Below are 18,475 nucleotides of genomic sequence, written 5' to 3'. Positions count from 1 at the left end.
TTTGGTAAGCTCATCATTTCTCTAGAATTTGTCTACTAAACAGTATGGATTTTACTAATGCTATTGGGTTAAAAACAGATTAAAAAGAAGGAGGAAAAACTATTCTCCCCCTTCCCCTTGTCAAACGTAATACATGTGCTGTATAGAAAAATGGGAAAATAAAGAAATGTAATGGGAAACATATCATCTAGAATTCAATTCCCAGAAACAACCACCGATAAAATGTTGACATAATTTTATTCTTTTTTCCTACGCGTATGTTCATTTTACATGTTCGAAATCACTCTGTATACTATATACATTCATTATCCCTTTTAACATAACATCATACAATTTCCCAGTCATTAAAATATAACTTTTGTTTTTAGTTAAGTAGCCACACAATGTCGCATGAGTTTCAGGTGTATAACATAGTGATTCAACAGTTCCATACGTTACGCTACACTTTCCACAAGTGAGCTACATCTGTCACCGGGCAACAGTGTTACAATGTCATTGACTTGTGTGTTTCCCTAGTGTAGTGATTATCACGTTAGCCTAACAGTACCATCGGCTGTATTTTCTATGCTGTTGCTTTCGTCTCCGAACTTATTCAATCCAAAATTGGAAGCCTGGGTCTCCCACTCCCCTTCCCGTTTTGCCCATCCCCGCACTCTCCTCCCCTCTGGCAACCACCAGTTTGTTCTCTGTACTTACGGGTTTGTTTTTGCTTTGTTTTTTAGATTCCACATACAGGTAAAATCGTACCGTATCTGTCTTTCTTTGACTTATTTTACTGAGCATAATACCCTCTAGGTTCATTCATGTTGTCGCAATGACAAGATCTCATTCTTTTTTATGACTGAATCATATTTCACTGTGTATGTGTACCACAACTTCTTTATCCATTCGTCTGCTTTTTTAAAATTATTTTTACTTATTATTTTTGAGGGAGAGAGAGAGGGAGAGAAAGGGGGACAGAGGATCTGAAGCTGGCTCCACACTGACAGCAGAGAAGACCAATGTGGGGCTCGAACTCACAAACTATAAGATCATGACCTGAATCGAAGTCAGACACTTAACTGACAGAGCGACCCAGGCACCCCACCATTCATCTACTTTTTAAAGTTTATTTATTTATTTTGAGAGGAGGGGAGGGGCAGAGACAGAGAGAGAGAAAAAAAGAGAAAATCCCAAGCAGGCTTCCCATTCAGCAGGGAGCCTGACGTGTGGCTCCATTTCATGACCTGAGCCGAAACCAAGAGTTGGATACTTAACAGACTAAGCCACCCAGGCACCCCTATTTTATTTTTATTTTACAGAGAGAGCAAACACTAGTGGGGGACAGGGACAGAGGGAAAGAGAGAATCCCAAGCAGACTCTATGCTCAGAGTTGATTCTGTGAGCCTGGAACCACAACCCAAGCTGAAATCGAGAGTCAGATGCTCAACCAACTGAGCCCCTGAGGTGTTCCTATCCATCATATAACTTTAAATGATAATTATATTTAAAAATTATATGTAGTAAAATTTTGCATTTATCACTATTTTTTGGACATTTGGGTTTTTCAGCCTTTCATTTTATACATAACTGTCATAATACTCATTCCTATCCCCTTAAAAAATTCTTTTTCATAGGGGTGCCTAGGTGGCTCAGTCAGGTAAGCGTCCGACTTTGGCTCAGGTCATGATCCTGGGCTTCATGGGTTCGAGCCCCGTGTCGGGCTCTGTGCTGACAGCTCGTAGCCTGGGGCCTGCTTCAGATTCTGTGTCTTCCTCTCTCTCTGCCCCTCCCCTGTTGGTGCTCTGTCTTTCTGTCTCCCAAAAATAAATAAACATTAAAAAAAATTTTTTTAATTCTTTTTCATAGTATTCTGGTTACATATCTCTCATTCTCTTTCCTTTCTAGGCTAAGCTCGTCTTAAAACTTCTTCCAGTTCTCAGTTCTCCAGTTCATTTCTCAGTTTTAATGTAATAAGTCAAGTCAACAAAGATTTGTTGACTGGGTATGTCCCTTCCCTATTTAAAAATATTTACACAGTGAAACAGTCAATAGTCTCTTAAGATCCAAACTTTTCCAGATTTAATATAAAAATTTCCATTTAGTAAATGCACACCAGAAGAGATCCTACATGTAAGCCAATCCCAGCCACCACCATGTTTATGGAATTCTCCATCGCTGGTTGCTTCAAAAATGGTGCTGTGGGCCAGTGGCTAAAATTGGAGAGATTACATTTTAAATCAGTCAAGAAATATAGCCCCCAAACTACCAGGAGTTGGGTAAAGCATTCATTATTCTTACCAATCAAAAATCTTAACCTTCTAAAAATTCTTCCCATCACCTCTTTGCACCTATGTTAGGATACCACACAAAAAGTGCAGTGAGTGGGGGAGTGCTGACTTATTCATCCATTAGAAACGATGTCCTGTTTGCACTTGAACTCCAGGTGTGGCTTTACAAACTCACTCTAAGGGATTTCCTTCCTCACTTCCACTCTATTCCTGCCCAATAAACAAGCCCCGCTTTGTTCATTCTCAACCTCACTGCCTAGGCTGGGTCCTTGGCATCAGTCTCCCACTTCCTGATCAGCCGCTAGCTACCAGCACCAAGGACTGATCTCAAGGCTCTGTTTCCTAGCTAAGGTTTCTGTCCTTATTCTAGTTTGAGGTCCTGGATCCTTTTGTGGCTAAATTCTGTTCTTCATTGCCCCATAGTACATCTTCCTAACTGGATTCCTGGACAGGATTTTTCATGCAAGCATTATGTATAATAGTGAATAACTGAAACCATCGAAATGCCAAAGATAGGGGATGGTTTTAACAGTTACAATATGATACATCTGGTTTTTAATTCAATAAGCATTTTCAATAAAAACTTTTTGAAAACCAGAATTACAAGGATACTCCTTTAAAGTGATAGAAATCTATAGCCATCTTAAATCAATAGCCATTTTAATACTCGATGAAATATACTAGAGGCATTCCTTCTAAGGTCAGAAATGAAATTAAAAAAATTTTTTTTTCCTAGAGCTGTTTGAAGCTTGCTCACTTTTAGTTTTCATTTTATATGCTCCCAGCCCAAGAGTCCTTGAATTTTTACAGTTCAGGCTGAAGTTGCTCTGGGGTAACTTGGTGTCATAGGGCTTGCACCACACTTCCTAATTTGGCTAAATAGTCGTGGCAAAAGTATCTGTGAGCCACACAGATGATAAGATTAGAAGTAGATTCACAGAGCTAGAACAAAGAATCCTCGAACTTCTATGGAACCACAAAAGACCCGGAATAGCCAAAGCAATTCTGAAAAAAGAAAAACAAAACTGGAGGCATCACAATTCCGGACTTCAAGCTGTATTACAAAGCTATAGTCATCAAGATAGTATGGTACTGGCACAAAAACAGACACATAGATCAACGGAACAGAATGGAAAGCCCAGAAATGGAAGTACAACAATATGGTCAACTAACCTTTGATGAAGCAGAAAAGAATATCCAATGGAAAAAAAAGACGGTCTCTTCAACAAATGGTGTTGGGAAAACTGGACAGCGACATGCAGAAGAATGAAACTGGACATTTTCTTACACCAAACACAAAAATAAATTCAAAATGGTTCTCCTAAAGGAGAACACAGGCAGCAACTTCTTTGACCTTGGCTGCAGCAACTTCTTATGAGACATGACTCGGGCAAGGGAAACAAAAGCAAAAATGAACTATCGGGACCTCACCAAGGTAAAAAACTTCTGCACAGGGAAGGAAACAATCAACAAAGTTAAACACGGCCTATGGAATGGGAGAAGATATTTGCAAATGACATTTCTGATAAAAGTTAGTATCCAAAATCTATAAAGAACTTATCAAATTCAACACCCAAAAAACAAATAGCCCAGTTAAGAAATGGGCAGAAGACTTTCCAAAGAAGACATCCAGTTGGCTACAGACACATGAAAAGATGCTCAACATCCCTCATCATGAGAGAAATACAAATCAAAACCATGATGAGATACCACCCCACACCTGTCAGAATGGCTAAAATTAACAACACAAAAACCAGCAGGTGTTGGCAAGAATGCAGAGAAAGTGGAACCCTCTTGCACTGTCGGTGGGAATGCAAACTGGTCCAGACACTCTGGAGAACAGTATGGAGGTTCCTCAAGAAACTAAAAATAGAACTATCCAGCAAGGACACTATAAGGTATTTACCCAAAGGATACAAAAGTACAAATTTGAAGGGGTACATGCACCCCAATGTTTACAGCAGCATTATCAAAAATAACCAAACTATGGAGACAGTGCAAGTGTCCATTGACTAAAGAATGGATAAAGAACATGTGGTGTGTGTGTGTGCGTGTGTGTGTGTGTATGTATGTGTGTATCACTCAGTCATCAAAAAGGATGAAATCTTGCCATTTGCAATTATGTGGAGGGAGCTAGAATGTATTATGCTAAGTGAAATAAGTCAATCAGAAAAAGATACCATATGATTTCACTCATGTGGAATTTAACAAAACAGATGAACATACAGGGAGAGGGGAGAAGAGAGGGAAACAAGCCACAAGAGACTCTTAATGATAGAGAATAAACTATGGGTTGACGGAGGGAGATGGGTGGGAAATGAGCTAGACGGGTGATGGGTACTAAGGAGGGCACTTGTTATGATGAGCACCTGGTGTTGTAGGCAAGCGATGAATCACTGAATTCTACTCCTGAAACCAATATTTCATTGTATGTTAACTAAAAAAAAAAAAAAAGAAAGAAAGAAAGAAAGAAAAAAGAAAGAAAGAAAAAAAATTAGAAGTAGAAAATAAGGGGCACCTGGGTGGCTCAGTTGATTGAGCACCCCACTCTTGATTTTGGCTCAGGTCATGATCACACAGTTGGTGAGATCCAGCCCCACGTCTGGCTCTGTGCTGACAGTGTGGAGTCTGCTTGGGATTCTCTCTCTGTGTCCCTCCTCTGCTTGCACACATGTGCGTGCACTCTCTCTCAAAATAAATAAATAAACTTTAAAAATACATCAGAAATTAAAAAAAAGGGGGGGGGTTAAAAGAAGCATATGTGGGTAGTCTTTTTTTTAAATAAATGTTTATTTTTGAGAGAGAGAGAGAGAGAGACAGAGACAGAGACAGAGCACAAGCAGGGGAGGGGCAGAGAGAAAGGGAGACAGAATCCAAAGCAGTCCAGGCTCTGAGCTGTCAGCACAGAGCCCGATGCGGGGCTCGAACCCACAAACTGTGAGATCGTGACCTGAGCCGAAGCCAGACGCTCAATCGACCGAGCCACCCAGGTGCCCCTATGTGAGTAATCTTAGCAATTGTTGAGTCTTAAGGGGAATTTGGGATTCATCACCCTATTTTTTCTATGTGTAAAGTATTTCATAATATGTTGTTTTCAAGGATTTACTTTAGATATAAGGAAGCATTTATTCATGGAAATAATTGAAAGGCTGAGGAAGACCTCCCTTGGTCATCTTTATTTATTAAAAAACAAAACAAACACAGGAGTTAGTCACCTCTCCAGAACGGTTCAGCTCACAAAGGTGTTCCTTCCTCTGAGAATAGCTCACCACCACCGTATCCCTGACTCCCTGCCCCCACTAATCCACTGACCACACTGCCGTGGACTCTGTTCTCGGCCATGGCTAAGTTCACCAGGTAGACAAAGCCCAAGGTGGCCCAGTTGGATTCTTGCTGGCAAAGACTGAAAACTGAGAGTTAGGGCACCGGGGTGGCTCAGTTGGTTAGATGTCCGACTCTAGATTTTGGCTCAGGTCATGATCTCAGGGTTCTTGGGATTGAGCCCCAAGTCAGGCTCTGCATTGACAGCACAAGCCTGCTTGGGATTCTCTGCCTTTCTCTCTCTTTGACCCTCACCTGCTCTCTCTCTCAAAAATAAACATTTTAAAAATAGTGTTAATAAAAATTTTTAGAAGTGGGTTTCTGTGAGACTCACTTCTCACCTGTTAATACGTTTTGCCCCCCATCCTGCCTTTTTTTTCCCCCCCGATCCGGAGCTGCCTCCAGTAAGTCACTATAACTGCAACTAAAAGAATCCTTACTAATAAAACTGGCTGTAGTTTTGTCTGGTTTAATTATAGCGCTTGCTTGAAGCACATGTATGTGGGCTAAACCTCTTGACTCTGGTTTATAATCCCACATCTCTGCCACTAAGAGAGAGAGAGTAGAATCTACTGGGTGGAGAGACTCAGGTCTACCCTCTTTCCCCAGCAGAAACTTGCTTCCCTTTCACATGAAAAACTTCCTTGGCAAACCGACGAACCTTGCCTAACTAGTTGTAAGCGGAGATGAGAAAGGTGCAAAGATAGGTGGCCTAGAACAACCTTCTACTCTGAGAGTGACACTTGATCAATGCAGAGGTGACAAGGGACAAAGTGACAAGGCAATCGAGGAAGTCTTGCTTCTAGAGGCACGTTCAGCAGTGACTGAAGATTTAACACATCCCAGGTTCTGATGTCAGCCTTTGGACTCTTTAGGTCTGGAATTGCTCTAAAACTATAGTTCAACAGGGTGGATTAAATAGCTAATAAATAGCTATTAGTGTAATAGTGTAATAAATAGCTAGCGTCTCCTACCAGGGCAGAAATGTTTGTCTGTTCAGATATACCTCAAGGACTTTCACATTAATTGGCCTTCAGTAAATGTTATCGCATGAAGTTACAGCTTTTGCAGTTTTCTAAGCCCAAACAAGGTCTGCCCCTAATGTGGCCCGGCAGGTGTCAATGTCGGACAATTCTCAGTACTGTGTTGTTTGGAAAACCCTTTAGAAAACAAACAAACAAAACAATAGCTCTACAAGCTGATCATGACAAAGGTGCCGTGCCAAAATGTACCAAAGAAAAACTGAAGTATTTCACCTTTCAAAGGCACACAGCAAATCCGGTCACATCAAAATCGTCTATCAACAATCCCCATCAATCTTGCTCAAACTGTGGACTGGGAAAGGGGCCAGGAGAGCTTCAAGGGCGCTGGGAGGCAAAACAGCTGGTCAGTGGTGGGAGTGAGGAGCGGTGGGCTCCGTGAACGGGCGATCAGACAGCATCTACCACTTTCGTTCACATCTGATTTCTCTTCTCTGACTTTAACAGTTGCCGCTGTTTCCCTGCTGTCTTGGATGATCCAGGAAATGAAGTCTTTGTGCAGTGAGCTCACTCGAGAAAGAAGTTGCTTTTTATGCAGAGCCCCGTGGTGCTGCCAGCACAGAAGAAGCTCTTGCCATGCAGTTAGATAGTTAGGGCAGTGTTTATTCACCTGTCCTCTTTTCCCCAAGACCAAATGTTCATTGAATTGCACTAAACGTTTCTGAAGGTGAGTACAGACCGAATGTTCCTTTCAGAGTGGTTGAAAATAATCCTATTATAACCAGCCTTATTAATGTGATTTCAACTTTATGCAGCATGTAAGGTTTCTGGGCTGTGGTTTATTTGGCCACAGTAAGCTTGGCCTGGAACCATAAATATGTGGCTGTCTTACTTCCTCAGGAATTTTTCTTCCCTTGCCATATGAGCAATCTAGACTTACCCTTTCATTTTCCATGCCTTTCCAAAATCATTTGTGTGTCACTAATTTGTTCATTGTCACCCAACAAGTATTTCTTAATATTGCAAGTGCCTAAACCCCTTTTTAGAAGTAGAATCACAGGAAGGAGAGTGATGGAGCCTGGTCTGAGCACCGTTCTATTTTGATTGGCTACTTGAGAGAAATTTACTGGTCAAGGCAGAATTACCTGACTTCTAGGGGGAAAAAAAAATGTATCTTCTCTCCATTTTCTTTCATGACGTGTGCCCTGGGACTGTGTGAGAAGTGGGGTCAGGACAAGGGGTGGGGGACAGGTAGTCAAGATCCTTTCCTCCATCTGCAGAGGGTGGGGGGTGCCTCCCAGAGTTAAGGTCTGGTCCTGAGTTAGGGTCTGGTTTACTTGAGTGTAGCCACACACATAAGTACTAATGTGGGGCAGGTACCATAGAAAAGCCTAGTGTTGATATGTTTGAATTTCTGTGATTGTGTAGGATTTGTCCTAACTTGCTTTAGTCAAGTGAGACTTGGGATTGGGGTAGAAGGACAGTGCTGGTGAACCTGGAGGGGATTTGGGGAGGCCAGTGTGATACTTAACAAGATGTACCCTACACTTCTGTTGTATTATTTTCTTAGTAATTATTTTAGAGTTCAATCTTTTTTTTTTTTTTTTTTTTAAGATTTTTATTCTTAAGTAATCTCTATACCTAATGTGGGGCTCGAACTCCCAACCATGAGATCAAGAGTCACTTGCTCTACCAACTGAACCAGCCAGGCACACTTAGAGTCCAAAGTCTTTTGCATAACCTTTATGAATGCAGAAATGAAATTGTTTTGTAAGTGTCTCCTAAAATGTAAAATTAAGAGTGGTGTTCATTCATTCATCTATTCATGTATTTAAGAAATATTTATGAAACACCTCATGTTGCCAGGCATTGCACTGTGTGATGTTAATATACTTATTTCGATGTCAAAATAACTTTCTTTTTTTTTATTCCATTAATTTATTTTTTGAGGGTGGTGTAGGGGCAGAGAGAGGGACAGAGAGAATCCCAAGCAGGCTCCTTCCTGTCAGTGCAGAGCCTGATGCAGGGCTTGATCTCATGAAGGTGAGAGCATGACCTGAGCTGAAATCAAGAGTCGGACGCTTAACCCACTGAGCCACCCTTGCGCCCCTTACTTTCTTTTGCATAAGTCTTGTATTCCATAACTTTCACATGTGACTACAAATAATGTCTATTCTAGGAGGAAGTAGTTTAACAAGAAAAATGCAGAGGTAAATCCTGCCAATATTTAAAGAATTATATAAATATTTCTAACAGTAATTGAAATTTCACTATGTACATTTTTCGGATCTCCCAACATTCTTGTATCACTCTTCAGTCAAGGAAGTGTGCAAGAGGAACTCAAGTACATAAAGAGTAACACCCTAAAGTAAATACAGTAAGTTTTCATATTGTCTCTTCGCGACAACGCCTTTCAGGGGCAGTAACGTTTTGCACTTGGGGAAAAAGAGAAGACCTTATAAATTGGTATTAGGCTTGTTTTTCTACCAGTGATTTCACAGGGCAATGAATAATAAATTGGGGATTGTCATTGAATTTACACAATTCTTAACAATCTTTAACTAACAATCATCTCCACACTCAACTGCCCAATTACACACAGTTAAAGAATTATGCCTGACAAAGGAAACAATCTCCACCTACTTGCATCCGGGTTAGCCTTTCCAGGCACATCTTCTCACAGACTGCTCCCCACTTCCTTGTAAGTACAGAATATGGGGAGGGGCTCTGGATTGCCCTTTTCTCTCTTCAAGGGAAAAACTGGAAAGTATACTGAGCAGGTCAATGTTGAGTCACAGGAATCTCAAATCCAGGAATCTCAAATCCATCCAGAGAAAAGAACTCATCTGAGGGTGGCCTTGTGGAGCCCAGCTGGCCAGCTTGGTGCCGGTGGAAAGGCCTGAGGCCGTCAGAATGTGTTCTGGGGATTCCTAGGAAATATCAAATGTCTTTGGTGAGGAGTCCCAGGACGGGCTGCAAATGTACCATTTCCCCGAGGAAGAGCCAAGAGTGAGTTAGACTTGCAGCAACCAGAGTCGTCCTTGCCCTTGGTCTCAAAGAATTCTGTCCTATATCAAATTTTGGAACTGAATAGATCATCCTCGGACACGCTGTGCGCTGATTACTCACTTGGCTTGATAAAATAGGCCTTAATTTATGGACTTCTCCTCTACACCGCGTTAGCAATCCTCAGAGTCCTGAAGCCCTTCTTTACACCTGACCTTGTTGTCTTCATACTTGCCAAGGAAAGCCAGTTCTTCCTGTGTAATATTCCTTGGAAACTGAGAGGCCTTTAACTACACAAGAAATACTTTGGTTTATCCTTACCAAATTAAAGACAATCATAGAAACCTTAAAATTCTAAGAATCTTAGAATAACAATTTTAGCATTTAGAATAACAATTGCTTACTGACGGCTGGTAGCCAGGGTTGTTTTGGCCCGCCCACTACCCCGTCCTCTTCAGATAACAGCATTTCCCTTTGGGGAACTCCCTCCGTTGTTTGGTCCATGAAGTTTAGGTAAACCTACCCTGTAGCTCCATAAGAGTATCTAAAGAGAGTCCACATCTCCTGATCACAGTGATAGTTTCAAGAATGACACTTGGTGCAGGTTGGGCCAATGAGAGTCAGCCTTATTTGATGGAGCTTCTGATGCTGGTCATCACGGCTCTAATTCATGTGTAGCATTTACACTTGAAAGCTTCAGGGGCTTCTTCACGTCACAGCAAATCATTCACATAGCCAATTTTTCCTGATACTTACACACTTTATAGTGGGGAACACATTTACCAACAGATTATTTCAGTAATACATTAAGAGCCTTCATTCATTCAACAAGTGTTCAGTGAAATGATGAAAACTACTAGATGCCTGGTTCAGTGCTAGGGATGGAGTTGTGAATGAAATATGATCCCGGCCCCATGATATTCTGAACGATGTCTATATGGGAGCACACAGGAGAGTCATGTAACCTACCCTACATTTGTGCACATGGGGGTCCAGGAAGGCTTCCTGGAGGAAGGGCCTCCTAACTATCTCTGAATTGATTCTCCTTTAATTTTAATTTAATCTCATTCTCACATCTATCTCAGTTCAGGCATTTTGTTTCATATCTGAATTATACCAACGGTTTTCCAACTGGATTAGATACTTGTGTTCTTATCCTGGTCCTTACTCCCAATTCATCTTTTACTAATGAAAGAATGATTTTTTTTTTCTTAGAAACATTTTACTGAAGTATAATATACACACATGAAAGCACATATGTAAGTCTGAAGCTTAATGAATTTACTCAACAAAACATACCCAATTAACCAGTGCCGATATCAATGAACATGGCCAGCACACCAGGAGACTATCTCATGTCAACTTCCATATGCTCACCTCCCCTCACAAATGAGTTTTTTTGTTTTGTTTTTTAAGTAGGCTTCTAGCCCATTGTGGGGCTTGAACTCACAACCTTGAGATCAAGACCTGAGATCAAGGGTTGAATGCTTAACCAACTGAGCCACCCAGATACCTGGCAAAAGATCTTTTAAAAATACTCGTTATATTGATCCTTTGCTTTATTAAAACCTTTCGAGGATTCTCAACAGCCTTCAGGATAAAACCCCATCTCCTTAGTCAAACTAAACCCCTAGTGATTTCTAACCTACCATCTTCATCCTGTTTGGCTGTTGCTATGCTGCTCCTTCTGTTTAGACGAACATCTCAGCCCTGTTCCCAATTTTAATCGTTCCTAATTATTCCAGGAACCACCTTCTCAAAGCCTTCTATAATTCTTTCTCTCTGCACTGTTTCAGATTCTTGAAGGTAGAAATGGTATTTTTCAGTCCAGATTCCTAACTGGTTAAATAAATAAATGAGAACACCTGGCTTTGTTACTTTCCCTTAACGCCTTTCCTTCTTTCCATCCCTCTAAAATAAGAACAAACCATTGCTCAGGGAATAAATCAATGAGTATGATCTTCAATCAGTTGTTTGTTGAGGAGTCATGATTGGTTTCCGTTGATCCAACTACACCCTCCTGCCAGGTAATCCCTTTCCCCAACATCAAAATAAGACTAAAGTAGGAGTTGCTGATCCCTCACTCTCCCAAGATAAGTAGATACTATGGAAATTGATATTCATGAGATAGGAGCCATTCTGCCCATAAAAAGTTGGTTTAATTGGAATATCTGAAGGACTTACAGGAAAATTGGGAGTGGGGGAAGGAAGCAAGGAAGCAGGTTAACATTTATCAAATGCTTACCTACCATGTGCTGGATACAACGTTAGCCTCTATCTGTGATGTCTTATTTACTTCAAGTGGGGGAGGAATGTGCATAAATATACGGGTTTTTGAATTGCATAACAAGAAAAGCCAATATATCCTTTCCTTCTTTTGGTTGAAGAAGGAAACACTTGGGCACTTATAGCTTTTTTTTTAGAATTAAAAATAACAGAGTGGGGCACCTGAGTGGCTCAGTCCGTTAAGCATCTGGTCATGAGCGTCGGCTCAGGTCATGATCTCACAGTTCTTGAGTTTGAGCCCCACATTGGGCTCTGGGCTGACAGCTCAGAGCCTGGAGCCCGCTTCAGATTCTGTGTCTCCCTCTCTCTACCCCTCTGCTGCTTGCACTGTCTCTCGCATTGTCTCAAAAATAAATAAACATAAAAAAAATAACAGAGTGGAACTGAAATTCATAACTCCAATGACAATTTGGTTAAGTAGCTTAAAAATTATACCATGAAATTAAAAAATAAAAAATAAAAAAACTCCACAACATTATAACAAGTTTTAGTGTGTAGGAGAAAGTAGGTATAGCCAGAACATCTAATGCTATCCGGCTCCCAAATTGTCCCTGTGGGCCAGAAGGCAGTGCCACATGAAACCATCTTTATAGAAGCTTTCGAAATCTATACTTGATTTTTTTAAATATTTATTTTGAGAGAGAGCATGTGTACACAAACGGCCAGAGAGAGAGAGAGAGACAGGGAGAGGCAGAATCCCAAGCAGGCTCCACCCTGTCAGCACAGAGCCCAAGAGGGTGGGGGGCTCAATCCCATGAACTGTGAGATCTCGACCTGAGCAGAAATCAAGAGTGTGATGGTCAACTGACTGAGCCACCCAGGTGCCTCCTCTGTACTTGATTTTTAATGAAAAAGTTCTTCCTGGTAAATCCTAATGGCAAATCCAAGTTTGTTTGTTTGTTCTGTATGCATAATATCAAACACACCCGACAGGTTGGCCCCATTCCCAGCAAATCCATTTCTCCTCTAACATCCCGTAACTCAATATGGCACTGGGCTGGGGTGCTGGCAATGCACAGCTGTCAAATACTAAAAATTCTCCCCAAACTGCCTCATCTCCTTAGGTCAGCAGCCCACCTATGGCCTATTTGGAATTTTGCTGAAAAACAGTTTAATGACATAAATGAAGGCCTAAACCTAGAAATTCAAATTCAACTTGTAGGAAAAAAAAATTTGCTCAACTGGCTGCAGAAATGGATGCCTGGATTGTTGACTCACTGATAACAGTGGAAGCAGCTGTGAGCTACTCACCTTTTATAGCCAAAACTTGGGTGCTCTAATTGTTTCTTCAGTGCTTAATAAAACTTAGTAGTGCCGTTCATTCATTCAACTCCCGGACCAAGCAGTAATTTCCTGGAGGACAAAGGCCCAAAGGGCCATATGTTTATCTTTGGTTTCAGAGTCCTCCTCGCCCTTGTACCAAGAACGTTCTGGGCAGGAGTATTTAGAGGTGGAGTGAGGGAAAAGAATGTTTCAGATTGCTCAGAAAACGCTTATTCTTCTGATCCTCTGCTGGGGAGGAAGGCGGAGGGGAGAGAACGTTCTTGTGGCAGTGGGATTTAACTATCCACCCTGAAAACTTGGTTTCACAAACGCACAACCCCTGTGGGTCGCGCCACTGGCCTGTCTCGGAGGGTCACGAGGTCACGGTCACCGCCGCCGTGGCCGCGCCGCAGCCCGCACGTTTCCGCGGCCTCTCGCGCTCCCTCCCTCCGGCAGGCGTCGCTGGCCACCGCAGGGCGGCGAGGAAGGAAGCGGACTTGATCTTCCGTCCCGACGCCCGGGGACTCGGCACCCCCGGCCCGCCTTCTCCACGAGTGCGCTCTAGCGCCCTCTGCACGCGCCCAGCGACCAACCGGGTCCTCCCTCTGGAAGGCGAAGGTGCAGGCCACCGCGACTGAACACCGGGGCGCCGCTGGGAGGGAGCCGCGGGCAGGCCCGGGCTCAAGGCCAGGGAGCTGGGCGCGCGGAAAGGCCCGGGACCCCCCGAGGTGGGGTCCGGAGAGCGGGTGAGGGGCCCGGGCGGCGCGGCCGAAGGTCCGGGAGTCCTGGACGGGGCGGGGACGGGCGGAGGCGCTGCAGGAAACGCCCGGGGCCGGCAGTGCCGGTCGGGCCGGGGGCGCGGTGGAGGGGAGGGACGGGGCGGCGCCCGGCGGGGCTGCCCGGGCCGCGCGCTTAGCCCTGGCGGCGCGCCCCGCGGGGACTCTTCGGGAGGAGTGCCAGGCCCGCGAGCCTTGGGATTCCGGGACCGCCCTCTCCCGCTCCAGGGCCGGCGGCGAGCGGCAACGACGGCCGGAGCCGCAGCGGCAGCATGAGAGCGGGCGCCGCGGCCCCACGCCTGCGGACGCGCGGCGAGCGGCGGCGGCCGTGCCTGCGCGCGCCATGGGGGCGCCGTGGGGCCGGGCGGCCGGCCGGCGCTTCGGGCGGCGCCGGGGCCGGGGGCTTCTGCCGAGCGCCTCCGCGCTGGCGGCGGCCGGCCTGCTGTGCACCGCTCTGGCCGCCTTCTGCTGCTGGAGGCAGCTGCCGCCGCTGCCCTGGGCATCCTCCGCCCCGCCGCGGCCGGTGGCCGTGCTGCTGTGGTGGGAACCCTTCGCGGGGCGCGACAGCGGCGCGAGGCCGCCCCCGGACTGCTGGCTGCGCTTCAACATCAGCGGCTGCCGCCTGCTCACCGACCGTGCGGCCTATGGGGAGGCCCAGGCGGTGCTTTTCCACCACCGTGACCTCGTGAAGGAACCCCGTGACTGGCCCCCGCCCTGGGGCGCCCCGGTGCTCTGGGCAGATGAGCTGGAGTTGCGGGTGTTGGACGACGAGGAGGCGGTGGCCGCCGAAGCCCTGGCCACCTCGGGCCTCAGGCCCCCGGGCCAGCGCTGGGTGTGGATGAACTTCGAGTCGCCCTCCCACTCCCCGGGCTTGCGGAACCTGGCGGGGAACCTCTTCAACTGGACCCTCTCCTACAGGGCCGACTCGGACATCTTCGTGCCTTACGGGTACCTCTACCCCAGGACCCATCCCAGCGACCAGCCGCTAGGCCTGGCCCCGCCGCTGGCCCGGAAACGGGGGCTGGTGGCCTGGGTGGTGAGCAACTGGGATGAGCGCCAGGCCCGGGTCCGGTACTACCACCAGCTGAGCCAGCACGTGTCGGTGGACGTGTTCGGCAGGAGCGGGCCTGGCCGGCCGGTGCCCAGCATTGGCCTTCTGCACACAGTGGCCCGCTACAAGTTCTACCTGGCCTTTGAGAACTCGCAGCACCTGGATTACATCACTGAGAAGCTCTGGCGCAACGCGTTGCTGGCCGGGGCCGTGCCCGTGGTGCTGGGCCCCGACCGTGCCAATTATGAACGCTTCATGCCCCGCGGTGCCTTCATCCACGTAGACGACTTCCCTAGTGCCTCCTCCCTGGCTGCCTACCTGCTCTTCCTCGACCGAAACCCAGCAGTCTACCGTCGCTACTTCAGCTGGCGCAGGAGCTACGCCGTGCACATCACCTCCTTCTGGGACGAGCCTTGGTGCCGGGCCTGCCAGGCTGTGCAGAGCGCCGGGGACCGGCCCAAGAGCATACGCAATTTGGCTCGCTGGTTTGAGCGGTGAAACCCCGGTGTGACCCAGGGAGGTCAGATCGTCAGCTTTTGACCCTCAGCTGCACATCTCCTTGGCTGGTCGAGTTTTCCAAACACCCATTTTTACTCTATGGGGGAAAGGTGATTTACCAATTAATGTGATTCAGCATAAAGACTGGGTAGGAAGGATCCCTGGTTCTCATGGTTTTGTTTTTTTGTTTGTTTGGTTTTTTGGGGTTTTTTTTGCACAGCTAGCAGTTGGGCTCTGTCTGCTGTAGGTGGGCATCAGTGTTCACCGGTGAAGAAGGGAGCCCTCCCTCACCTTGTAACCAGGACGGATGTGAAACAGTAGCTTAACCACCAGAAGCCTTTGAGTCAGTTGCTCTTTTTTTCCTCATCTGTCACGGGCTATATAGGTGGCCTGTGCTGAATCCAAATCCATACACACTGCTCCTTGACTCACATTGCACTGGGCGAATGTGTAGCAAGCCCCCCATTCCAGAAGGAGCCTTGTTGCAGAATAGTGAAAGGACTGTGGCCGCAAGTGGGTCTCATGACTTCCTCAAAGTCTCATCTCCTAAAAAACGGTGAGGAGGGTGGTCCAATGATCCATGGACCGTTCCTTAACAAGTACTGTTTGTTCCCCTGCTGTCTGAGTACAAAGACGATGCTAGATTGCCCTTGGGGAAGAGTTAGGATGAATATACAGGTGTACCTCACTTTACACACACGTATTTTTGAAACACTGCTTTTAAATCAAATCCCCAATTCACTGCTTTAGGAGACGTCAGTGTTTAATGCAGTCCTCTGGGGAATCCCTTTACAATGTGAATAAGCATCTCCTAACTTATTTCCTCTGTGTCTGTTTTTCTATAACCAAAATTTTTAAAAAGTGTATTAAAATTAGAGATGTGAAAAAAGCAGAAGCGACCTTCTTCTCCCCTCTGTCCAGAAAACCAGCCCGTGTTTACCAACAGAAGAGAAGGAAGCCGCAGTGCCACTTTCCACAAAGTTATTTGTTTGTATCGTTTTACTGGACGGGAAAATTAAGCAGGAACGTACTGCCGGAAGTACCTGTCTGCAGGACAGAGAAAAGAGATCGTGCCGCAATATGGCAAAAGGAAAAAAGTTTCATGGTGTCTATTAATGGCAGTTTTTGTTTCTGTCAGTTTTCAGTTAAATGTTTAATTGCTAGGGAATGGAACTAAATTAGTGCCTGCAATGAGCCGTGGTTTTCTGTTAAAATATAAATCTGCCATTCTCCCCGGGGCCGGCTGGTTCCCCTCCTAGTCTGCATAGTAGTACTTACGGTATGGCCTCACATTTCTAGTGCCCTTGAGCCTGTGCCGTGGACCAACTTTGAAAATGGTATGCATTGACTTGAAAAGGTGAACGAGCAGCATATTTACTAGGAGTGACCGCGTGCCTCCTCTGTGCCAAACACTGGGCTTGGGGTGCCAGGAGAGACACACATGTGTAAGGCGAGGTCCTTTTCTTGAAGGGTATTAGAATCTGCCCTTGTCAACAGGTAAAATAGAACTTTGATCAGTCAATCGGCAGAACCTACTTGTTTAAAGTGACATTCTTTAATACAGACCATAGGTCAGTTATTAGAAAACCAGTTGATTTATAGCCTCAAATAATGGTTTATTTTTCTCTTTGACTTATTACAATAAGGACCTTCAGTGACTGATTATTGTGAGCATGGTCTAAGATTAGGTTTATATAAAGTTGTGCTGTAAACTGTAATTTTGCTTTTGATTAGGGCAATTAGCTGAATCATTAAGTTTTATCTCTACGAGTATTCATTGCAGACTCACTTAAAAAGTTCACTGAAATCCAGGCGCTTCAATTTTTTTTCCTTAAAAGGAGAAATTAAAGCCCATAGATAACATTTCCTTATTAAAATATTATAGTGTGGGCGGAATTACAAAGTATCAGTCAACCAATAAAGAAAAAGGAAAAATTCTCTTCTTATACTGAGTATTTATGAGAGATTGGCAAGTGATCTTGGGGTTCCTGGGAATCTAGATGGGCAGTGGGAGAGTGGATTTTGAAGGTACTCTGGCTTGAATTCCAGCTGTGTGACCTCTGCAAGTTAGTAATAACCTTGAAGGGCACCTGGGTGGCTCAGTCAGTTAAGCCTCTGACTCTTGATTTCGGCTCAGGTCATGATCTAATGGTAGCGAGATCAAGCCCTGTGTCTGGCTCTGCACTGGGCATGGAACCGGCTTAAGATTCTCTCTCCCTCTCTCTCTGCCCCTCTACTGCTTGCACTTGCTTTCTCTCTCTAAAATAATAAGAACAACAACAACCTCGAGCCTCAGATTCCTTATCTGTAAGATGGGGAGGGAAAATACTTCATAGCTCATTGTGAGCTTTGTGGAAACTAAAATAAGTAAAGGGGCCTAACACGTGGCAATCACTCAATTGGTAAGAGAGATTTTTTTTTTCCTTTTTTGTTGCAGTGATTTCAAGGTGCCTCCATATCGATTTGTATGTCTTAATTTAAATCTCAACATATGTTTCAGGATATATCTCAAATAAAAAGGAAGGGGCCTCATTATATATTTCAAGTGTATTCCTAAAGCTAAACCCTATTATTTCAAGAATCATCATTGCTATTTAGATCGAGCTTGAATTTGCAGGCTATTCTTTCTTTGAAAGACAAATTGTTAAGTTATATTGTTACATGAGTATTATTTTACTGATGTTCTTCTTAGTTACAGTAAATCTTGTTAAAACTAACCACATATTTATTGAATATTTAGCGTAAGGAAGGTATAATTGCATTTTTATTTGTGTGCAAATTTTGGGTCTAGAACAGCCAGAATAGTTTTTGAGGCTGATTTCATCAAAGAGTAAGAGAAATATGTCAATTGCTCATTTTATGTTATTTTTCACATCATTCTAAATTGAGTAGGTTAAAATGTCATATCTGATAATATAAAAATGCATCATATATATTTAAAAATGTCTTTTCTATGATCATCATGCCCCACCCCCCTTGAAGGCATAAACTTTACTTTCAAGTTTATTACAAATTGACTATTTT

The 18,475-nt window shown here is 44.5% G+C and overlaps 1 protein-coding gene across 1 annotated transcript; it reads left to right on the top strand.

Moving 5' to 3' along the window:
• The first annotated feature begins 3,651 nt into the window (after positions 1-3,651).
• FUT4 (fucosyltransferase 4) lies at positions 3,652-17,561 on the top strand. Its single transcript, XM_042959598.1, has 4 exons — positions 3,652-3,705; positions 9,506-9,580; positions 13,498-13,744; positions 13,878-17,561. Exons 1-4 carry the CDS (start codon positions 3,652-3,654, stop codon positions 15,449-15,451), a joined length of 1,950 nt encoding a protein of 649 aa, XP_042815532.1. The 3' UTR covers positions 15,452-17,561.
• Positions 17,562-18,475: the final 914 nt, after the last annotated feature.

Source organism: Panthera tigris, chromosome D1 (assembly GCF_018350195.1).
Source record: "Panthera tigris isolate Pti1 chromosome D1, P.tigris_Pti1_mat1.1, whole genome shotgun sequence".
In the NCBI taxonomy this organism is placed as follows: Eukaryota; Metazoa; Chordata; class Mammalia; order Carnivora; family Felidae; genus Panthera; species Panthera tigris.
Note: the sequence above shows the minus strand (reverse complement) of the source record. Positions and strands in the feature narration are given on the sequence as shown.